A 25,850-nucleotide genomic window follows, 5' to 3' on the forward strand; every position below is an offset into this window, starting at 1 on the left:
GCATGGTGGTGCATTTAAGAACATGCCCCCTTTCTGCTAGATCATGATCCCTTTGCCGCTGAGCCACGGCCTCTTGCCAAGCGTGTTGAAAGAAGTGTCTAAAACAGTTAATAAATGTGGCGCACAGCATGTACTCCAGAATTCTGTGGCATTTTTATTCGGTAATCTGCCACATTCTGTACCAATTGGTACCTATTGTTTCAAGTTTGTTCTTTAGCCGAGAATAAAGGCCCTTTACACGGGCCAATTATCGGGCAAACGAGCGTTCACAGAATCAGCCGATGAACGGGCAATCGCTCGTTCATCGGCTGATCGTATTATTTATGCTGCAAGAAATCTTATCGTTGCCGGCAGCACATCTCCCTGTATAAACAGGGTGATGTGATTCCGATATGATAGAATTGTATAGGGACGAGCGATCGTAGTAACAAGCACTCGTTCCCATGCATTGCTCCTTGTGAAAGGAGCGAACGATCGCCGATCAACGAGTGTCGGGCCGTGTGAGAGGACCCTTCTGCTGTGCTCACACTGGCCCATATTTGTTGCTTTAATAGGGTGTGGCCCTTGACCAGTCTCACCAAACATGCAGCACATTAATGTGCTCGTGTAAATGTGTGGGGGGGGGGGGGGTAAGAATTTTGCATCAAATCTAAATGGGGAAAAACATCACAACTATGCCCTTCGTTTGGTCTAACAGCTCATGTAAATGCCCCCCTAAAAGATCCAATTCATTAACTTTGTACATTGTGGCCAGTCTGGTAAATGAATACATGAGAGTAAATGCTACATAATTGCCTTGAACACAACTGTATAGAAGCCGACTAAACGTTTCCCATCGATTATTTTTACAGGAAACTTGTAATTCAAGCTTATTGACTTTCTCCAAACTAAAACAGATACATTTTTATTTTCAGGTTACTCAGTTGGCGCCGGACATTTTCTGTCACCAAACAGCAATGACATTGTAGGAGGAGCCCCACAACAAGAGCAGATTGGTAGGGTAAGAAATGTCTCTTTTATTTTACTATTATTATACATAGAATTCATTTCAAAACAGAGGTTTATCTTTGGTGTGTTAGATGTATAGACGCTATAGGCAGAACTTCCTTAGTGTATGAGCAGATTAGAGCTGTCATTTTCCAAAGTCGAGCTTGGTCCCTTGCTAATGCCAATAAAACCAATGTGTAATATGTACTTAAAGGGGTTGTACAGGACAAAAAAACATTTTTTTTCCCTAAAGAATGCCACACCTGTCTACAGGTTATGTGTGGTATTGCAGCTCAGCCCCATTCACTTTAATGGTACGGAGTTGCAATATCAGACACAACCCATTCACAGGTGTGGTACTGTTTTTTAAAGAAAGCAGACATGTTTTTCTGATCCTGTACAACCCCTTTAAATGCTTCAGAATCTTTTTAAATACAGCAAATTATATCAGGGTGAGAAGTCGTTTCCTGTAATAGATATGAGATATCTTTCACTAGATAGACAAGATCTCTAAGAACAGGAATTTGTGCATGCCCAATACAGCCAACCATGGAGAGCCCCCCTATCTCCATTTGCCAGACTATTACCAGCCTCACATGGCACAACTGGCACTTGACAGTAAACTTTATTTACTAATTTTCATCACAAACTGGGACCATAAGCACAAAAACTACACATGTCAAACATGCCTTGCAGTTTTTGAGTTTTTGAAATTGTATGCATCTGTAATGCATACTACCTGGATGCTTGATTCATACAAATAGAAACTATTGAACTAGTGGGTTTGGTTGTGGCTGAAAGAGAAATTGTACCCACAACTTAAGGGCATCGGGTCAAACCACTGTATCATGTACTCTCAGAAGATAAAAAAATCGCAGCTCAAGGTTAGACAGTCATAGTAGGTAATTTGACATCATTTGAGCCAGAAAAACAACAATTAAGGTATTTAAACTTTTTTTTAACATATTTTAACTGTCGTATAATGATGTATATAACGCATTTGAATTGATTTCATATAAATTATAACATACATATCCACTATAAACTGTACATGTTACACTCTTAATATATTTGCCTTCCTAATTCTGGATATTATAAGATAATATTACGACCATCTCTTAGACTTCATGCATACAAACGTACTTCATGTCCATATTAGTGCCATATTTGAAAGGTTTCAATTATGGAGCTAAAATTAGTCTTCAAGCTATTCACATGGTCGTATTTCTTAAAAGGGTTGTCCAGGATAGAAAAACATGACTTCTTTCATTTAAAAACAGCACCACTCCTGTTCACAGGTTGTGTCTGGTATTGCAGCTCAGCTCAAAGTGAATTTGGCTAAGATGCAATACCACACACAACCTGTGAACTGGCATAATGTCGTTTTTGGAAGAAAGCAGCCATGTTTTTTTCTAATCCCGGACGACCCCTTTAAGTCTGTATTCCAAATACGCAGCGTGTTCTTTTTTCCACATTGGTCCTGTAGTCTCTCCATAGTAGTCAATGAACCATGGTCACTTCTCTATGGACTCTTCTCTATGATGTGCAGTTCATACTGCTATCCTTTAATGTGTTATCTCTATGTATCTACAAAAATGGAAATTGCTCAGCTTTTTCACGTCCGCTTATATCTGATCGACAGACGGATCCTGTGACAAAAGTGAAGTAATATCCTGCAAGATCGTGTCAGTAATGCCGAGTTCAGCAGTATGTACTGGAGTTTTTTTTCTTTGTTTTCCTCAGGTCTACATCTTTGCATTTGTGGGAGATCAGCTGATTATATTGTTTGAAGCAGAAGGCAAAAAGGTGCGTTCTCCGAACTCTTTTTATAAAACCTAATTTTCTGTCAATGTATGTATGAAATTAACAAACTAAAAACTTAGATTGAGAATTAATTGCATTAGTCCCAGTTAGGTAGACGGCAGTATTCTATATACGAGTTAATCAAAACCCCAAGAAATAAAACGTTTCCCTCATGGTTCTAAAAATACTATTAAAAAAAACAAAAAAAACCTCCTACTTTGGTCAGTTGGAACGTCATGATAATTGCTATATGTAACTGGGCAAAACGATTAACTTCACTTAATATTATCATTCTATGATCATATAAGTTCTTAAAGGGGTTGACCAAAATTAGAGGAACAAAGCTGTTTTCTTCCAGAAACCGCACCACACCTGGGTCAATCGGTTGTGTCGTGTATTGCAGCTCATCACCATTGAAAAGAATGGGGCTGAGCTGTAATACCAGACACAACCTGTTGACAGCTGTGGCACTGTTTTTAGAAGAAAGCAGTTTTGTTTTTTGAATCATGGACAACCCCTTTGGTCCAGCCGCCCATATTACAACAATCATAGCCTGAAAATAGGAAGGGAAGTCCCATGGGGAATAGCAGGGGTTTATTTTGCTATTATGGGAGCCATTTTTCCTGTTCTAATCCTATGAAGATGCCTGACATAGTCTTCCTGAAAATCAAGTAGTATGTGATTCCTCTCTGTTATGTCCCTGGAGCTACTGTTGGCAAGTGGTTGCTGAATTTTTCATTTATCTTCCATGGAGGACAGAAGATATAACTTGTACTTTGCACAGTATTTTAACACTACTGTCAACATAACCTTATCCATTTCCTGATTCCACATTCCCCTGTTTAAAGAGGCTCTGTCACCACATTATAAGTGCCCTGTCTCCTATATAAGGAGATCGGCGCTGTAATGTAGGTGACAGTAATGCTTTTTATTTAAAAAAAACAATCTATTTTCACCACTTTATTAGCGATTTAGCTTTATGCTAATGAGTTTATTAATGCCCAGGTGGGCGTGTTTTTACTTTAGACCAAGTGGGCGGTGTACAGAGGAGTGCATGACGCTGACCAATCAGCGTCATGCACTCCTCTCCATTCATTTACTTACAGCAGAGCAAGCGTAATCTCTAAATGACAGGTTACAACGAGATTACGCTTTGCTCTGCTGTAACTACCACAGAAACAGTAACGAAGTGCAGGGATTGTGAACAGACATCCCGTGGAATGTCTATTCACTGTCTAAACACTTCAGTATCGTTAATGTGTTAGTATAAGACAGCACATAGCGATCTAAAAGGATCCCTATGAGCTGAAGAAATGAATGGAGAGAAGTGTATGACGCTGATTGGTCACTGATTGGTCAGCGTCATACACTCCTCTGTACAACGCCCACTTGGTCTAAAGTAAACACGCCCACTTGGGCATTAAGCAACTCATTAGCATAAATCTAAAATTGCTAATAAAGTGGTGAAAACAGATAATTTTTTTAAAATAAAAAGCACTGCTGTCACCTACATTATAGCACCGATCTCCTTATGTAGGAGTTAGGGCACTTCTAATGTGGTGACAGAGTCTCTTTAATATATATATATATATATATATATATATATATATATATATATATATATATACTTCCTTTTGAGATGGAGTTTCTCATAGAGTAGCTTGAGAGCATTGTGCCCTATAAACTAATTGGCACAACATATAGACTCCAGTTGTGCCACGTGAGATGTTCCTGTTGTTTGCCTTTATTCCACTTGAAAACTAAATTACAGATAGAAAGCAACAGAAGTGGGACTAGATCATTACATATGTTTAACCTAACATCATAGAAGCCACAATAGAATTCTACATGTAAAAAAATATATAACATTTGTAAGATACAAGTTTTAGATCTATCAATACAGGGCCAGATTTACAGTATAACTAATGGCATAAGAACAGGTATTGACACAGTCTCAAAAAATATCACAACTGTTTTTAAAAAATGTCACACTTTACCTGGACGCTATTACATGAGTTTTTAACTAAAAACACATTAAAATACCTGCTTTGTTGTGCCCTATTTCAATCTGTTTCCTACTGTAATGAAACCAAATATATAAATAGGTATACACATAAATGTAGGTGCCCCCAAATATCTAATCACAGTGTATACATGAAAAAATTATACAGGGCTACACCCATGATGAATCGAAGAAACCTAAGCAAAAATGAGTGCAAGATGACCAAAATTAGTGTAGTAAAATTAATTATTTATTAGGTATATATTAAAAAATTAGTCACACAATGATAGGAAAGAACCAAATCCAAATTAAGGGTCAGCTCTCCAATAAATATGATAATATCCTTTACAATTGTATTTATTGGACTCCCATGTTAGACAAAACTACTACTGTATATTTTATATGTCACCAAGCCTGATGAAGGGTATTCACTCAAGACATTACTTCTGCAGTTTGAATGCCATGCAGTGGTGTTTTGTCTAACATAAACGCCCAAAAAATACAATTATGAAAGATATCACCTATATTGGAGTGCTGACTCCTTGTTCTGGTGGTTAGGAGGTTCGGCCATCTGGGTTCGTGCACCCAAAATAAGAATAATCGATAGAGTGCTGCCTGACTTTCCCACAATGATAGTACAGTCCAAAATAGTGTAGTACCGTGTTAGCCAGAAACAATTATGCAATGTTAAATACTTTTGTGTCAAAAAAGACAAAAGTATAGTAGGTATGATAACTTTATTGGTATTAAAGCTATCACACCTACTATACTTTTGTCTTTTTTGAAACAAAAGTGTTTAAAGGGATTTTCCTATCAGAGACATTTATGACATATCCACAGGATATGTCATAAATGACAGATAGATGCGGGTCCCACCTCTGTCTATCTCTAGAACGGAACCCCCTAAACCCTGTTCTACCGCTCGGTGTTGTGGCTGACACGTTGTTCCCGACCATAAGGTACGTAATCAGCGTAGCTCGCCGAGCTACGCTGTTTCCGTAAGTCCCATAGGTATGAATGGTAGTTACGGAAACAGCATAGCTCGGATGCTACACTGCTTCCGGAACTGCCATTTACTACTATGGGAAAATAGCTTTACACATTTTTATAAAGTTTTAATGCAATCCAAAAGTTTTAACCCCCAAATGTTTAAGGCATTAACAGACTCCTGGCAAGCGAATAAAGTACAAGCTTGTTCCACCGCCTAGGGCCAAACCAATGGTGCTGCATGGCAACTGATATATAGAATATTAGTGTCAGTGGGATATTAGAAGATACTGTTCACCTCTGTATTTTATTTGGATAGATTGAATTGCAGACACAGTTGGTAATGCTTGCTAGCGATTAGTCAGAATAAAACATGGTGACACATAAAAGAAATATAAACGACGAATGGGAAGAGCGTTTAACAATTAATCAGTAATCGGTTTTGTACTTTAGGAAGAGATCCATGTATGTATGAATTTTCCTGAAAGATGATGTCATGGACATATGCAAGTACCATATATACTGTATAGACACTGGTCTAGGGCGTCACATGTCAGAAATCAAAATATCAAAAATATCTCATAGACCGTGTTAAAGGATCTCATTATTATTATTGGTGTTAACATATCTGACGTTTATCTATATCTCATGTCCTATGTGAATTGTTCATCATACCCCATCCTATATGCTACTTATACTATATATTTGTTTCTCTAGCTTGGTTCATACTTTGGGGCGTCTGTGTGCGCTGTGGATTTAAATGGCGATGGACTGTCAGACTTGCTTGTCGGAGCACCAATGGCGAGCACAGTGCGAGAGGAAGGGAGAGTGTACGTCTACATGAACAATGGAGGAGTGAGTCATTGATTTTACGTCTATTCTTCATCAGAATATGCCAGCAAATAAGTTATATATTATATAGAAAAATAAGAGTCTGTTGCTGATTTATTACCCAAATAGGAGTCCAGGATATATTATTGATTCTCAGTTATATTGTCAATTAAAGGGTATCTATACTTGTATTGATACAGTACTTTAAGGGAAATTATAGTTTTTCATATGTTCATCTTTTCACTTTCTGGGCTAATAAAATTGAGTGCATCACTGGTTTATAGTAAAAATCCGAAAATAGAAAGTTTATATACATACGCTGTTCTACTGTTTATGAGACAGGGGTCGTCTCTATAGAATTGCCTGAAGCCACAGTGCACTATAAACCAGTGGACGTAACCAATAAACTGCAGTTCCCCATGTTCCTGTTGTTTGCCTTTATTCCACTTAAACAGAGTTAGTAAAAGAGAATATTACAGATAAAAAAGGAAGCTGAGCTGGAACTAGATCAGTGTTATGTAAGTGAACCGCAATATGAATAGATCATTCAGACTGCTGTCCTGTCATCACATGTAGAAAACAGCCACTAATAACATTTCTACAGATATATTACACCGTCGGGCACGTATATAAACGGGCTGTAACTTTCCTGAACATGGTGCATGCATTGTGCGTTATTTGTAAACGGACAGTTTTTGCTGCTTTCCCTTATGCCACCGGTTTTCAGTTTGGAGGCGAGGTTTAATTTGTTTGCAAGAGTGGTCAAAATTTATAAAGCATGCCAAAAAAAATGTTGGCCATCCTACGCCTGGTCAGATCAGGCATACACAAGAATAGCGACATTTCAGACTTTAGTGAGTGTATTCCGAAATGGATTAATTTAAATATACATATAAGCCTGAATTTAGTGCACGTTTTGTAAATTTTGTGCCATTTTTACTGACCAAAAAAAACAAAAACTGTACAAGGACATTTTTTATGAATGTGCCCCTGTGCATTACTGCATTGTAACCCTAGGGTCCTGGCTTGAAATCCAACCAAAGGGAACATCTACATCAAGATTGTAAGGTCTAGGCTAATTGGCTTCCTATGACATTAAAAAAAAAGTTTGTGAGCCCTATTGGGGACCAAGCAATATGTTGACTTTTTATAAGTAACAGGGAAATAAAATATCTACACTCCAGAGGATTAGTGTTTGAGATAATGTTGTGGTTCCTGGAAGAACATGTCCCTGTCTTGGTAAACCCCATACATTTTGGTTTAGCGAATTCAAACTATCTTGTAGAAATAGAAATGGATAAGATCAAGGATTGTCCGGTCTCTATTTGGATAAAATGACTAAAGAAGGAGAACCAAAGTCTTCTCATAAAGTTCTCATGCACCTCTAATATTATTTCTACCTATGATCTATATGGCCAATATGCCCCCTAAGCTTTCTGCAGGCAAATGCTATGTATAATATTCCTAGTGATTTAAAGATGATCTGTTACTATGCACAGTAATAGGGAGAAAAGTGTCAATCACCGGCGGGAAGGCGGGGGCAATAGTTTGTGCTAAGGCAATGACTTGGCTGAGAATCTAAGAGGGGCTTCTGATTTCAGATAAACATTTTCAAAATATATTTTAGAATGCTTTTCTACCATTCTTCACTTTTCTACTTAAGCCCTGAGAGTTAATCCAACCAGGGCCACTTCTAAATGTAGTGGCACGGGTTTCCTCCCCTGCTCCAAAAACATACTGCAGATTGGTTTCATATTAAATTGGTAAAATATCTCATCTTTTTATTTGTATGGGGTTTATCATGCTTTGTATTCAGGTATATATATATATAAATTATTTAAAAGAAAAATCCACAAAAAAAGTGAAAATTCTGTTTAAGATGCCGTGTTTAGAAATCTTGTATCACCGTTATATTACTTACCAGGGTTTTTCTAAAGATTATATTGGTTTACAGGAAAAGACACGGATTAAGGTTGTCAAGGGGGTTAAAAGTCTGATAAATAATATGTCTCGTATTTACGCCCATCTAAGTTCTTTTTAATGTGAAAAGAGTAAAAGTGTGCCGATCAATGAGCTGCCTTGTTGATCGGGGCTCGTTTACACGGCCCATGTCGGGCCATGTAAGAGGACCCTTAGATGAGAAATGTCTTAACTGTTACCAAGATTCTTTTCCCCTTCTATGCTGTAAACTTTGGTCTGACTGGCCATCATTTCGGATGGACTGATTGATAAGAATACTATGAAAATTTCCATGGCCACTTGATTCAGCTGATTGGTGGGGGTACAGGGGTTGGGCATGGATGGCCTTTCCTAAGGATAGGCCAATGTTGGAAAATCCTTAAAAAACCCTGTTTAAAGGGCATCTCTAGGATGATGCATTTATATCAAGAGGCATTTATTCAGAACCAGCCAATATTAAGTGTCCATAGTTATAATTGCCTCGTGTAAATGAGAAAACAATCAATGCTAAACCTAGTTCATCTTTGAGGACACTGAGTGCTCATACATAAAAATGTGAATGATCTCACATGCATAGAAGTTCTTGTTTTATTAGATGTGGTACAGAAGTTGTAGGAAACGAATATGATTACTAGCTGATCACTTATTAGCGACCTCTTCATATGAACAGGCCTTTATAATATAACCATAAGCAGGAATATTTGTAATTGATTTTCACCAATGTCATGATCAGGTGGTAATTTAGGATAATCCACTTCACAGGTCACAAGCAAACACAGCATATTAATACACTGTAAATGCAATGTGATAAGATTAGGTGATAATGATATTTTAGATGACATGTTCACATCACAGGTATTCATCGCTTCTCAGATGATATTATGTGTTATAATAAAAATAACTTGTACTTCTATAATTATATCACAAGGTTATTCATTATCTCTGCCACCTCATCTCAATCTCATAAATGACTGTGTATTGGTGTGAGGTCAGATAATTGCTATTTTCCAGTATGTCTCTGATCATATTACTTGCCTGGCAGAATGGAAAATTATGAGCTGAGTACCAATAACGTACTAAAGCCTAAGGGCTTATTCAGAAAAACGATTTAGAACGGACAGACTTTGTGAATGTAGAACAGACAGCACCGAGACTGAACACTGAAGCATTATAGTTAATGGGCCAATTCAGACATTGTTTTTTTCACCGACCATCTGTCCATGATAAAAAGATCACTGCATGCTCTATTTTTGTCTATTTCACGCAGGAATGGCCCATAGAATTCAATGGGTCTGCGGACGTCGTTCTATTTTTCACGGATGGTTGCCGTGAGACCAGGAAGTAGAGCCAGAGCAGTGTGATCTTAAATATAAGGCATAGTCAGAAGCCTGGTTCAAGTCTCCTAGGAAAACGAATAAAAAAAAAAAGGAAAAAACAGATAAAGTTTTTTTGGGCATAATTGCAGTTTTTTCCCAGTTTAAGCCACCCCCAAAAAAAAATCAGTTTCCCAGTACATTGTGCGGTAAATAAATGGTGCCATGACAAACTACAACTTGTCCCACAAAAAAACAAGCCCTCATACAGCTATGTCTACAAAAACACAAAGAAGTTATGGCTTTTGGAAGGCGGGGAGAAAAAAATGAAAAACCTCAAATTGGCCGTGTCTCCAAGGGGTTAAAGGGTTTTTCCAGGGATACAACATTTTTGTACTAATACTGTATGTCAAAATTAAATAAAGTTCCTAATATGCATTCTGTAAAAAATCGGATCGCATCTGTTCCTATTCCCCTTACCTCTGGCCGGCCGGAAGTTCTGCTTTTCATCCTAGTGTTTTTTTGCTTCGACACGCGCTCATGCACGAGTGTTATTGTGCAGACAGACCGGTGTTGATACCTCACTGAGTATCGACACAGGTCTGGCATTGAAGCATAACCAGAGAATGAATGACGTAGGCATTGAGGATGCCTCAAACCCGGGTGTACGTCAGAAGTCCCGGGTTTGAGTCATCCTATTGGTCCACAACCTCCTCAATGCCGCCCCCGTTAAATTCTTTATTGGGTCAGTGTTCAGTCCATGTTCTGTCAGTTGTACACACAGACATCACACGGACAGATATTTTTTCTGGATCATTTGATGAAACTCCGACCATGTAATGCATGGTTTTGCAGAGAACGGCTCACCATTCTGGCTTATAGGGGTGGTTCCGTCTTTAATGGCCATGTTACCTAACAAACCAGATTGACAGTGGTTTCCTCGTGAGACAACAACTTAAAACTCTATTTCTCTATAATAAAACAGACAATGGAAACCAGGAGTAGATAAAAAGAGCTTTCTCCTGCTTTGTGAGAGTAGAATATTTTTTATTTTCAGATTCAGTGGCTACTTTTTACACATGCAAAAAGATAGATGGATATTAGATATTAGATAGATATTAGATAGATAGATAGATAGATAGATATTCGATATTAGATGGATAGATATTAGATAGATATTATATATATATATATATATATATATATAGATATTAGATAGATAGATAGATAGATATTAGATAGATAGATAGATAAATATTAGATAGATGATTGATAGATATTAGATAGATAGATATTAGATAGATAGATAGATATTAGATAGATATTAGATAGATATTAGATAGATAGATATTAGATAGATATTAGATAGATAGATAGATAGATATTTGATAGATGATAGATAGATGATAGATAGATGATAGATAGATAGATATTAGATAGATAGATATTAGATAGATAGATATTAGATAGATAGATAGATATTAGATAGATAGATAGATATTAGATAGATGATTGATAGATATTAGATAGATAGATATTAGATAGATAGATATTAGATAGATATTAGATAGATAGATATTAGATAGATATTAGATAGATAGATAGATATTTGATAGATGATAGATAGATGATAGATAGATAGATAGATAGATAGATAGATAGATAGATAGATAGATAGATAAATAGATAGATAGATAGATATTAGATAGATAGATATTAGATAGATATTAGATAGATAGATATTAGATAGATATTAGATAGATAGATATTAGATAGATATTAGATAGATATTAGATAGATATTAGATAGATAGATGTATATTAGATGATAGATAGATAGATAGATAGATAGATATGAGATAGATATTAGATAGATATTAGATAGATAGATAGATAGAATCCAAAAATCAGGCAGCACTCCAAGGTATAAGCAAGGTAGAAAAAGGTGCTTTATTGGTCCATATACACACGACGTTTCAGCTCAACACAGGATCCTTTGTTGAGCTCCTGTGTTGAGCTGAAACGTCGTGTGTATATGGACCAATAAAGCACCTTTTTCTACCTTGCTTATACCTTGGAGTGCTGCCTGATTTTTGGATTCTACTACAGCAGGTCTGTTAGCCCTGACCTGGGCAGGTCGGCACCCACCTACGATTTACAAGGCTGTGCGGCTGACATTGTATTTGGACTTTAGATAGATAGATAAGATAGATAGATAGATAGATAGATATGAGATAGATAGATAGATATGAGATAGATAGATAGATATGAGATAGATAGATAGATAGATAGATAGATAGATAGATAGATAGATAGATAGATAGATAGATAGATAGATAGATAGATATGAGATAGATAGATAGATAGATAGATAGATAGATAGATAGATATGAGATAGATAGATAGATAGATATGAGATAGATAGATAGATAGATAGATAGATAGATAGATAGATAGATAGATAGATAGATAGATAGATAGATAGATAGATAGATAGATAGATAGATAGATATGAGATAGATAGATAGATAGATATGAGATAGATAGATATGAGATAGATAGATATGAGATAGATAGATATGAGATAGATATGAGATAGATATGAGATAGATATGAGATAGATATGAGATAGATATGAGATAGATATGAGATAGATATGAGATAGATATGAGATAGATAGATAGATAGATATGAGATAGATAGATAGATATGAGATAGATAGATATGAGATAGATAGATAGATAGATATGAGATAGATAGATAGATATGAGATAGATAGATAGATAGATATGAGATAGATAGATAGATAGATATGAGATAGATAGATAGATATGAGATAGATAGATAGATATGAGATAGATAGATAGATAGATATGAGATAGATAGATATGAGATAGATAGATATGAGATAGATAGATATGAGAGAGATAGATATGAGAGAGATAGATATGAGATAGATAGATATTAGATAGATATTAGATAGATATTAGATAGATATTAGATAGATATTAGATAGATAGATATGAGATAGATAGATTAGATATGAGATAGATAGATTAGATATTAGATAGATATTAGATAGATATTAGATAGATATCTGGTTCGATCTTGTTCCTTTCCAGCTTTGAATATCATGTATGTAGTGTGAGTACACGGGTGTGATTCATGTATTTTCCTACAGCCCCGGAGTCACCACCTGCTAGGGGAGGGGTGAATACATGGTGGTTGCTACTGTATATCTTGTCTTTGCACATGGCTGCACTTCAGCTAGGGAACTACTGTCGTTTCCAATTTACATGTTTGTCTAGTGCTTTGTCATCTTTTAAAATGCTATTATTTATGTGCCTGAAATAACAGAATAAATAGTTACCCAGACATGTAGGTTTAACACTTAAAGGCACAGCTAATTTTGGCCCTGAGGAATGAATAATTCTTTATGCCTCTCTGCATTCTGGCAGTGAAGTATTTACATTTTATTTTTGCTGGATAAATTGTACCTTCTTTAGATGACATTTTATGTTACATAAACATTAGTGTTTAATTGATAAAAAAATAACTTTTGAGGAAAAATGCAAAAAAAAAAAAAAGCAATTGTTTACGTTGGTTTTGTTTCTATGCGCCATACACCAATCATCATAAGTGATGTACAATATATTTCTAAGATGTTTTTGCAGAATGTACATGGATTTCTGCCAACCCTATTACGATAAATAGGACCGTCGCAGAAATTTCTGCAACAAATCTGCCGCATGTGAACACACCCTAATCCTACATTCTCATTATGTTGGCCTCAAACATATTGTCTAAAATCTGAAAAAGCTTTATACCTACAATGTAAATATCTATTTTAACCATCAGTATGCCTGTTTGCTCAGCTAATATAGGACACATGATTTAAAGATTACCTGTCACCTCTCCTGACATGTCTATTTGAGTAAATACTTGTATTGTTCATGACATAACAATTTAGGAGCATCTTTTTTAGAACGCTGCGTTGTGCCATTCCTCTGTTATTCCTCCTAGAAATGTATGAATAAAATGACAACTGGGTGTTACCAGTTGGGGGTGTGTCCCTTCACACTCTGACACTGTCCAATCAGTGCTGACAGTGAAGACAGTGCAGGGACACACCCCTTTGACTAGTTGAATGGTAAGACCCTATTGTCAATTTATCCATGAATATTCAGGAATAACAGAATTCAGAGTTATGAGAAAACACCAGTATTGTATTTTCATGGGGAATACAAGTTTTTACTACAACAGACATGTCAGAAGTGGTGACAGTTCCCCTTAAAAATGGAAAGAAATATTATTAATTTCTACAAACCAAGAGCTGAACTCTTATGTAGAATGTATGTCTCAACTAGGATGAACGCACATTTATTACTCAAAAACTGAAAAGTTACTGTGATACTTATGAATGGAAATATTTTCCGTTGCTAAGGCTTGAGTTTGGTTTGTTTCCCTTAGTGAATATCTTGAAGTGTTTGCTATAAGATAAGAGAAAGGAACATCAGCATGAAGTCTGATAAAATTCAGCTGCTTGTGGCAAATTATCTACAGGTCTAGATAAACCATCCTCTATCTACAGGTCTAGATAAACCATCCTCGTGCCCAGGGCAGCGTGTCAAGGAAATGATCCGTTTTATCTACCATTTTGATGCAGATTGTGGAAGTGATTTTTCTCTTTTGCACATTTATTCATTTTTCTACTCTTATGAAGCTTTATTTAGTTATGAAACGATAACTCTTTAACCATCTTCCAAAAACCAATACTTTTTTATTTTTCCGCCCACATAAGGGCTTATTTTTGCAGGCCGAGTTGTATTTTTTAATGGCAGCATTTAAAGAGGCTCTGTCACCAGATTATAAGGGCCCTATCTCCTACATAATCTGATCAGCGCTGTAATGTAGATAACAGTGGTTTTTATTTTGAAAAATGATCATTTTTGAGCAAGTTATGAGCAATTTTAGATTTATGCTAATTCGTTTCTTAAAGGGAATGTGTCGCTAGAAATTAATTTTTTTCAGTTAAACAGTTAGTATATAAGTGATTACACATTGTTTTAATTTTTTCACAAGTCAGGAAATATTATAAATTAGATTCTAATTTATAACATTTCTATGTGCTGGTCACTAGAGGGAGCAATTCCCAAAATTGCAGCATGGTCAATGTGGTAAAGCAACCTCATTGCTTTATGCTGCAAATTTGGGGTAGACACACTCGCTCTAGTGTCCTCACACAATCCCCCCTCCCTTATCCTGGCGGAAAAGGAGGGGGTTGAATCTTCAAACCTCCTACACTATGTGCCGCCATTTTCTGAGCGAATGAACAGTGTAGAAGGATTAGATACAGTGGTAATCAGACAGTATAACACAAACATACACGAACGTAAAATACACATCACATACACAAACATAACTTACCTGCTCCTGCCACCACTGCCTCCTCCGCCTCCGCTCCTATTCTTTGCGTCTTCGCTGCCTTGAACATATGGCCGGAAGCCGCGACCGGAAGTCGTCACCTTACTGTCCGGCCGCGGCTTCCAGTCCACATGAAAATGGCGCTGGATTTTTGCTCTGCCAAAGACCTTCGCCATTCCCACACAGTTGGCGTACGCTATAGTGAATGGAACGGCTCCCGTTCGCATTCTCTATGGGGATGTATGTGCCGTATTCCATCTCTGTATGTGTCGTTAATCGACACATACAGAGATGAAAAAAAAAATGGCAGCTCCCATAGAGAAGAAAAAGAAAGAATAAAGTAAAAAGTACAACACAAGAACACAAATAAATAAAAATTTATTTTAATATCAAACTAAAAGCAATATTATATATATATATATATATATATATATATATATATATATATATATATATATATATATAAACATTTGTGACACCTGCCCTTTAATGGACAACTGGGCGTGTTTTTACTTTTTACCAACTGGGCGTTGTACAGAGGAGTGTATGACGCTGACCAATCAGTGACCAATCAGCGTCATACACTCCTCATTGTTCGAGCCCAGCTTCTTTCACTGCACAATCACGCTGGGCCCAGTTGTCTATTAAGAAACTAATTAGCATAAATCTAAAATTGTTTATAACTTGGTCAAAAATGATCATTTTTCAAAATAAAAACCACTGTTATCTTCATTACAGCGCCGATCAGATTATGTAGGATATTTATTTTCTGGTGACAGAGCCTCTTTAAAGGTAGTCTGTCATGAGATTTTAAGCTACTAATCTGCTGACACCGCTAGGTAGCGATAGGGTAAAGGAGTAGGAACATACCAGAGTTGAAGATCTTAGTGCTTGCATCAGGGTAAAAAATGTTTTATTCTGCAGCGAAAAATATACAAATTAGATGCACGGATCTGCTTGTCTTCATCGTTATACGAGCAGAGTCGTCGATCAACTGCAGAGGGGAGGGGACTGGTCGGAGCTCAAGATGCCGGACACTTCGGCGGACAATCAAACCTAATTTCCATATGGCGCGTGGAAGGTTATAACGTATTTTTTACTCTTATTTAAAAACTAAGATCTTCAACACTGATATGTGCCTACACCTTCACCCTATAGCTAACTAGTGGTATCAGTCGTTTGGTAGCCTAAAATCTCAATGACAGATTACTTTTAAATTTGAATATGAAGGTGATTAATACCTCTGTTTTGTAGAACCAAAGCTCCAACTGCGATCGTTTTATCAAGAAATTAACCTATTTAGATTTTTTTTTAAAAATATATATATATCTATTCAAGGTATTCAAGGGGGGAAATCACCTTAAAGCTATGTCATGAATGGAATAATGTGTTGCTTTCTACATGTTATAAAGTTGCACTATGTAATATTTAAAGCTATACCTATATAGCACTTTTGGATGGTCTTAGAGCTCATTCAGATGAGCGTGTAATTCGTCTGTCACGCGGACACATGTATTTCAATGGGGCCGTTCACACAGCCGTTTTTTCAATGGAGCGTGTGAAGAGTCCGTGAAAAAATAGGACATGTCCGTTTTTCACATATGAGGTTGCATACGGTCGTCTGAATGTAGCCTTCGAATAAGAAATACTTTAAAAGATGAACTTCTTCTGTACTGACTATCATTGTGTCCATCAGGAAGTATAGAAGAACTCGTGTAACAATGAGGGTGTCACTACTAGTCATTCAATCCTTGTGGTCACTGAACTATAACAACCATTAAACAGCAGCTGCCATAGTAAAGCTTTACTACTGTATATATATTTTTGTTTAATACCAATTTGATTTATTTCAGACACTGGAGGATTTGTGGTTGTACTATGAAGACTATAAACTTATATGTCATTTCAATATTTTTTTTAGGGGCACATGGTAGAACTTGATCATGAACTTTCTGGAAGTGACCTATATGCAGCAAGGTTTGGAGAAGCAATAACCAATCTTGGTGATCTTGACAATGATGGCTATAAAGGTAATATTACTATCAATGAAGCACCAACGTATTTCATTATGTGCAATGGCTATCACAGAAGGACACAGAGACCTGCAATGAGATGAAAAGACACAGGATTGTGACCTATACTTAAAATTTGTTTAAATGACCTAGGATGCAATGGTTATTGTTTAGGACCGATTTATGATCTAATTGCTGTATGGTCAGTCTATTACTATTTATCACGTAAAGCTATGGAGCCATAGGCGCTCTGTGTGCCACACTATGATTCCTTGGTACGGCGCTGTATTCTGCAATTATTCTCCCATAGAAGCAATGCTTCTAAGAAAGTATATCTCTGTAATGCGACACTTGCGGGAACATGGCACAACTATTTTTCTGTTGACCCAAGCAGAATCCAACAGGAAAAACTCTCTGTATACCTCCATATGAAATTGCACTGTGCTTGATTGGCCAGCAAACTCGCCTGACCTAAACCCCATAGAGAATCTATGGGGTATTGTCAAGATGAAGATGAGAGACACTAGACCCAACAATGTAGATGAGCTGAAAGCCGCTATCAAAGCAACCTGGGCTTCCATAACACCTCAGCAGTGCCACAGGCTGATCGCCTCCATGCCACGCCGCATTGATAACACTTCAGCAGTGCCACAGGCTGATCGCCTCCATGCCACGCCGCATTGATAACACTTCAGCAGTGCCACAGGCTGATCGCCTCCATGCCACACCGCATTGATGCAGTAATTCATGCAAAAGGAGCCCCGACCAAGTATTGAGTGCATATACTGTACATACTTTTCAGTAGGCCAACATTTCGATTTTAAATATAACTTTTGAAATTGGGCTTATATAATATTCTAATTTTCTGAGAGACTAAATTTTGGGTTTTCATTACCTGTTACCATAATCATCAACATTAAAAGAAAAAACTCTGGAAATAGATCACTTTGTGTGTAATGAATCTATATAAATTTATGTTTGACTTTTTGAATTGAATTACTGAAATGGACTTTTTGATGATATTCTAATTAATTCAGAAGGACTAGTGTGTGTGTGTGTGTGTGTGTGTGTGTGTGTGTGTGTATATATATATATATGTATATCTATACACAAGTGTGTGTGTGTGTGTATATATATATATATATATATATATATATATTTGTGTGTGTGTATATTAGTATATATACATATATAGTATTGAACCTGGATTTTGAGGAGCCTAGTTTATACTCAAGTTACAGAATAAAGCAACGTTCTAACACTGGACATGATCATGTTATCACGTTAAAGCCACTTATTCCCAGGCCAGTAACTTCTCCAGAAATAAAATGAGAAAACTGTTTATTCTTTTTTTGCTACAAGAAAGCACAGTAACTTGTTAAGAAATCATGCAAACAAAAATGACTTGCAGAAATGAAACTAAAGAGGAATGAATGACTGTACTCATTGTTTCACACCCAGGTCTAACAGGCTGGGTTCACACTTGTGTATTATTGCAGAATGTTCTTTTGCTCTGCAACTTGTGTAAATTGATGGTAAACTGACATTGGTTTCTTCAAACCGTCCAATTGACCTAAATAATAAAAAATAATAATCCTGTAAAAATTAGATCCTGTAAAAACAACTGAGCAAGACAGAACTGATCAAGGCTGGTGCCATTAGTTTGAGTCCCTTAGAAATGAATAGAAATGGTCAATGGATAATAAGATATCAGATGTATTGTATTCTGTTGGAACAAAAGTTTACACCATTTTTAACACAAAAAGGGAAACACGGGGGTGGGACGGGGGTGAAGTCCATGTGAGATGAGCCCTATTCCCCTCTCCTCATTGAAATAAACCTGCAGGCTTGACGGAGCCGAGCATGCATGTTTATGGTGGAGTCAGGCTAAATAACTACCTATTTTATTTTGCTCTCTTTGGTATAAAGTGTATCTTGTATCTTCAAAGGAGGACCAGAAGTGACCCTTGACAAAATCCTTGTAGTTTATGAGATATTCACCTCATACTTGTCCCAGTTAATCAGACAGAAGCTCATTGGATATAGAACCCACAGAAGGAATTACAAGGAATGTTTTTAATCAGGTTTTCAAGCCCATTCCCTTTTTTTTTGGCATGTAGTTGATCTTCCCTCAGGGTGACTTTGGGCTGGGAGTTCTTCTAGATGTTAACATGGAGTCCAGAGTTTCCAGTTATTCCTTACAGTGAATCATGACATATGAGTGAAATTTAACTTTAGCAAACTGCTCCAAGATGTTGCAAGTTCACTTGAACCACTAGCTGGTATTCCCCTACTGAGATCACTTTCTTGGTTTCTAGATTTCTCTATTTAACCCTTTAGGCCTGTTTATACATTATTGACTAATAATCTTTTGGCATTTATTATTATCATCCTCTTTGTTAAGATTTTTAATAAACACCTATTAAGGGAAAACATAATTATAGAAAAATTGTAATTTATTTTCTTTTTTACAAATTTAACAAAAAATATAAGGTGCCGTACCAATTGTTAGACATAGATCTGTAGTCCACGAACCACAAGTCCCAGCACTTCAAGGGTCTTTCTCAACTCTATATAATCCGTAAACAAATAAAGGTGTACATCAAATGGGAAGTTTCAATTATTCAATGTTTGTGTCATAAACTACAAATTTTTAAACTTCAATACAATCAAGTATCATAACAGAATGCGCAGCGTATTCTGTGGGCAGGTCACATAGCCATCATCATGCTTGAGAAAGGGGGAGGTCCCACGAAAAGTCGCAAGTGCGGCAGCATCTCCACATGAAGTGTAGTAAACGTTGTATTTATCTGAATATCTATGAACCAATGTTATTTATTGAAGATTTTGGTTCAATATCCTGTTACTGATACTTGATTGTATTAGGCCTTGTTCACACGGCGTGTATTATACATGCTTTTTTCGCATTTTACGTGATGAAAAATGCGTCAAAAATGCGTGATTTAAGCTTCGTATTGACATCAATGGGAAACGCATTGTTAGTTCATACTACACGTTTTTTTAAGCATCAGGTCAATTCTTTGGTGCCTAAAACGCGCCAAAAACGCGCCTAATTTCCATAACCAAAGGGTATCCTAATTATGCACCGAAGAAAAAACTTAAAATGTGTAAAAAAAAAAGTGTCAAACGTGTCAAAAATGCCTGTGTTTTAAAGAGCGCTTTACAAAAACACCAGCATTTTTGACACGTTTACACGACAGTTTTTTTTGAGTGCTATGTGAACAAGGCTTTAACCCCTTCGCGCTCAGGTCAGTAATAGTACGTCCTGCTAAGTAGAACGTTCGCGCTCAGGTCAGTACTATTACTGACCTGAGTAAACACGGCGCCATTTAATCCCGGCGCGTGTCTGAGCTGTGATACCTGCTGTTTCCGACAGCAGGCTATCACAGCTTAGTGTGCAGGGACCGATCGCGGTGGTCCCCGCTGATTAACCCCTTAGAAGCCGCGTTCAATAGCGATCGCGGCTTCTTAGGGGTTAAGCTGCCATCGCCGGCCTGCTACACGATAGCGGGCCGTGATGGCTACTATGGCAACCAGAATCCTAACAATGGACTCTGGCTACGCCATCGACGGAAGCCTAGTGGGTCCCGACAAAATCAGGACCCACTATGCTTGCTGTCAGCGAACAGCTGACAGCTCTAATACACTGCACTAGGCATGTAGTGCAGTGTATTAGAATAGCGATCAGAGCCTCCTGCCCTCATGTCCCCTAGTGGGACAAAGTAAAAAAAGTGTAAAAAAGTAAAAAAAAGTTGTGTAAAAATAAGAAAATAAAAGATTTAAAAGTAATAAAAGTAAAAGTCCCCCTTTTTCCCTTATCAGTTCTTTATTATTAATAAAAATATATAAATAAACAAATAAACTATACATAATTGGTATCGCCGCGTCCGTAACGGCCTGAACTACAAAACGATGTCGTTATTTATCCCGCGCGGTGAACGCCGTAAAAGAAAATAGTAATAAACCGTACCACAATCACAATTGTTTGGTCACTTCACCTCCCAAAAAATGGAATAAAAAGAGATCAAAAAGTCGCATGTACCTAAAAATGGTATTGATCGAAACTACAGTTCGTTACGCAAAAAATAAGTCCTCGCACGACTTTCCTGATGGAAAAATAAAAAAGTTCTGGCTCTTAGAATAAGGTAACACAAAAAATTAATTATATTTTACAAAATGTATTTTATTGTGCAAACGCCATAAGACATAAAATAAAACTATAAACATCTGGTATCGCCATAATCGTATCGCCCCGCAGAATAAAGTGAATATGTCATTTATAGCGCACGGTGAACGCTGTAAAAAAAATTGAATAAAAAACAATAGTAAAATTGCTGTTTTTTTAGTCACCACGCCACCTAAAATTAGAATAAAAACTGATCAAAAAGTCGCATGCACCCCAAGAAAACTGCAATGGATTCATCAAGGTCTCTAGTTTCCAAAAAGGGGTCACTTTTGGGGGGTTTCCACTGTTTTAGCACCACAAGACCTCTTCAAACCGGACATGGTGCCTAATAAATTAAATTAAATGAATTAAATTTCACCTCTACTTTGCTCTAAATTCCTGTGAAACGCCTAAAGGGTTAATAAACTTTTTAAATGCTGTTGTGAATACTTTGAGGGGTCTAGTTTATGAAATGGGGTGTTTGATAAGGGTGTCTAATATATGGGCCCCTCAAAGCAACTTCAGAACTGAGCTGGAAACTAAAAAATAAAATAAAAATGAGGCAATACTTCGCTTCTTACATTATACTGATAATGAGCCGTGCCCACCCCGAGATGACCCCAGTTTTGACCGTTTGTATAAACGGAGACCCCTATTAGACCATTTCAGTGCCCGGTTTTCCCAAGCATACACCCCCGAGAAGTGTATTTCTATAGATGAATCCCTGGTACATTTGAAAGGGAGGCTTCAATTCCGCGAGTACCTGCCGGGTAAGAGGGCAAGGTATGGCGTGAAGATGTATAAGCTGCGAGAGTGCATCAGGGTATACCTAAAAATTTAGGATATATGAAGGGAAGGACACCAGTTCTCAGCCCCCAGAATGCCCCCTCTTACTGGGAGTTAATACAAAAATTGTGTGGGATTTGGTGCACCCACTGCTGGACCAGGGTTACCACCTCTACCTGGATAATTTTTATACCAGCGTCCCACTCTTCAACTGCCTCGCTTCCAGAAGTCCTGCGGCATGCGGCACTGCTAGAAGAAACCTGAGAGGCCTCCCTACGACTCTGCTTGGGCAAACACTCAGAAGGGGTGAGAGCAGGGCACAATCTAGCAGCAACATATTGTGGGTCAAGTACAAGACCAGGGAGATGCCACACCAGTACCCATGTACCTGTACAAGGTACCAGTACAGGGACCCCCAAACTAGACTGCATCCTGGACTACAATAGGTACATGGGAGGGGTGGACTTGTCAGATCAAGTCCTGAAGCCTTACAGTACTTCTGGAAGCGGGGCCACAGGCATCGTACCAGGGCAACACTTTTTAGGGGAAGTTCCCCAAACTGGCAAGAAGGGAAAAAGTCAAAAGAGGTGCAGAGTCTGCTATAAGAGGGGGATAAGGAAGGACACAATATATCAATGTGACGCGTGTCCCGAAAAACCAGAGCTCTGTATGAAAGAGTGTTTTCAAATTTATCATCCATCCCTTTATTTTTAATTTACCCCAGTTTTACTCGCTCTGATCCACTTCGCACAGCTTACCCCTCCTCATCTTTCCCCTCTGAGCCCTGCTGCGTGCCCAGGCAGCTGATAACAGCCACATGTAGGGTATTGCCGTACCCGGGAGAGCCAACATTACAGTTTATGAGGTGTATATCTCCGGTGGCGCATGCTGGGCACAATATATCGGACACTGAATTGGCATATATGTATAGAAAATTGCAAATTTCACTCTGCACCAACTGCTGCACATTATCTTTTACACAATACCTGTGGGGTCAAAATGCTCACTACACCTCTAGATGAATTCCTTAAGGGGTGTCGTTTTTAAAACGGGGTCACTTCTCGGGGGTTTCAACTGTACTGATACCTCAGGGGCTTCTGCACACACGACTTAGCACCAGAAAATTCCCAGTAGGCCACATGGTGGTCCTTTCCTTCTGAGCCCTCCCATGGGCCCAAACGGCAGTTTATCACCACAAATAGGGTATTGCCACACTCAGGACAAATTGGGCAACAAAATGCGGTATTTTATTCCTTGTGAAAATAAGAAATTTTGAGCCAAAACTACATCTTATTGGAAAAAATTACATTTTTTTGAATTCACAGCCCAATTCAAATAAATTCTGTGAAAAAACTGTGGAGTCTAAATGGTCACAACACCCATAAATGAATTCCTTGAGGGCTGTAGTTTCCAAAATGGGGTCACTTCTGGTGGGTTTCCATTGCTTTGATACCTTTGGGGCTCTGCAAATGCGACATGGCACCCGAAAACCAATCCAGCAAAATCTGGGCTCCAAAGAACACACAGCGCTCCTTCCCTTCTAATACCTCCCATGGGCCCAAACGGCAGTTTATGGCCACAAATAGGGTATTGCCGCACTCAGGACAAATTTGGCAACAAAATGGGGTATTTTATTCGTTGTGAAAATAAGACATTTTGAGCCAAAACTACATCTTATTGGAAAAAAGTTTTTTTTTTTACATTCACAGCCCAATTCAAATAAGTTCTGTGAAAAAACTGTGGGGTCTAAATGGTCACAACACCCATAAATAAATTCCTTGAGGGGTTTTGTTTTCAAAATGGGGTCACTTTTGGTGGGTTTCCATTGCTTTGATACCTCTGAGGCTCTGCAAATGCGATATGGCACCCGAAAACCAATCCAGCAAAATCTGGACTCCAACAAACACATAGCGCTCCTTTCCTTCTGAGGCCTCCCATGGGCCCAAACAGCAGTTTATCACCACAAATGGGGTATTGCCGCACTCAGGACAAATTGGGCAACAAAATGGGGCATTTTGTTCCCTGTGAAAATAAGAAATTCTGATCAAAAATGACATCTTTTTGGAAAAATTGTCATTCTTTTAATTTCACAGCCCAATTCAAATACGCGCTGTGAAAAAACTACGGGGTCAAAATGGTAACAATAACCATAAATTAATTCCTTGAGGGGTGCAGTTTCCAAAATGGGGTCAGTTTTGGGGGATTCCTACTGTTTTGGCACCTCAACACCTCTCCAAACCTGGCATGCTGCCTAAAATATATGCTAATAAAAAAGCACCACCAAAATGCACTAGGTGCTTCTTTGCTTCTGGGGCTTGTGTTTTAGTCCACGAGCGCACTAGAGCCACATGTGGGACATTTCTAAAAACTGAAGAATCTGGACAATACATATTTAGTAGTGTTTCTCTGGTAAAACCTTCTTTGTTACAGAAAAAAAATAGAATAAAATTGAAATTCAGAAATAAAAACGAAATTTGCAAATTTCACCTCCACTTTGCTTTAATTCCTGTGAAATGCCTGAAGGGTTAAAAAACTTTCTAAATGCTGTTTTGAATACTTTGAGGGGTCTAGTTTTTAAAATGGGGTGCTTTATGGGGGTTTCTAATACATAGGCCCCTCAAAGCCACTTCAGAACTGAACAGGTACCTTAAAAAAAAGGCTTTTGAAATTTTCTTAAAAATATGAGAAATTGCTGTTTATGTTCTAAGCCTTGTAACGTCCAAGAAAAATAAAATAATGTTCAAAAAACGATGCCAATCTAAAGTAGACATATGGGAAATGTGAACTAGTGACCATTGTGGGTGGTATAACCGTCTGTTTTTCAAGCAGATGCATTTAAATTCTGAAAAATGCTATTTTTTCTAAATTTTCTCTAAATTTTGCAATTTTTCTCAAATAAAGACTGAATATATCGACCAAATTTTACCACGAACATGAAGCCCAAAGTGTCATGAGAAAACAATCTCGGAATCGCTTGGATAGGTTTAAGCATTCCGACGTTATTACCACATAAAGTGAAATATGTCAGATTTAAAAAATGGGCTCTGAGCCTTAAGGCCCAAACTAGGCTGCGTCCTTAAGGGGTTAAAGTTTGAATGTAAAACTTTTTATCTATGAAGATATAAACATTGCATAACTCAAATCTTCCGGCTTAATGGACACCTTTATTGCTTTAAGTTTTTTTTTTTAGTTGACCAATCACTTCTGAAGGAACCTTAGAAAATGATGAGGCCACAAAATCAAATATCTGTAATAAGGTAAAATAAATATTTACCTCTAACTAATAATTTATCTGAGCCGACCGAAGTTGGCTCCTAGCAGTACAAGACTACTCTCTAAGATTTCCTGACTCTGAGCTGGAAGCAACCACTTGTGGAGGGGGACCCTTTCTGCTAAGTATAAGTATCAGCAGTATAAGTAGACCTGTGCATTATGCAGTCCAGCTACTTGTGACAGGGGTTGCCCTGGAGAACTAAAGAGGGTTAGCTATTTTTTTCAAAAACAGCACCACTCTTGTCCATGAGCTATATCTGTTATTGCATCTCAGTCCCATTCACTTGA

The 25,850-nt window shown here is 37.5% G+C and overlaps 1 protein-coding gene across 1 annotated transcript in view; it reads left to right on the plus strand.

Annotated features, from left to right (window-relative positions):
- The window catches only part of ITGA4 (integrin subunit alpha 4), a 118,297-nt gene that overhangs the window by 47,185 nt on the left and 45,262 nt on the right, over positions 1–25,850 (plus strand). Inside the window, exons 7-10 of the mRNA XM_075829533.1 lie at positions 915–1,000; positions 2,731–2,793; positions 6,497–6,634; positions 17,227–17,335. Coding sequence (XP_075685648.1) covers positions 915–1,000; positions 2,731–2,793; positions 6,497–6,634; positions 17,227–17,335 — 396 coding nt within the window. The remainder of the gene's footprint in view (positions 1–914; positions 1,001–2,730; positions 2,794–6,496; positions 6,635–17,226; positions 17,336–25,850) is intronic.

Source organism: Rhinoderma darwinii, chromosome 6 (assembly GCF_050947455.1).
Source record: "Rhinoderma darwinii isolate aRhiDar2 chromosome 6, aRhiDar2.hap1, whole genome shotgun sequence".
Classification (NCBI taxonomy): Eukaryota; Metazoa; Chordata; class Amphibia; order Anura; family Rhinodermatidae; genus Rhinoderma; species Rhinoderma darwinii.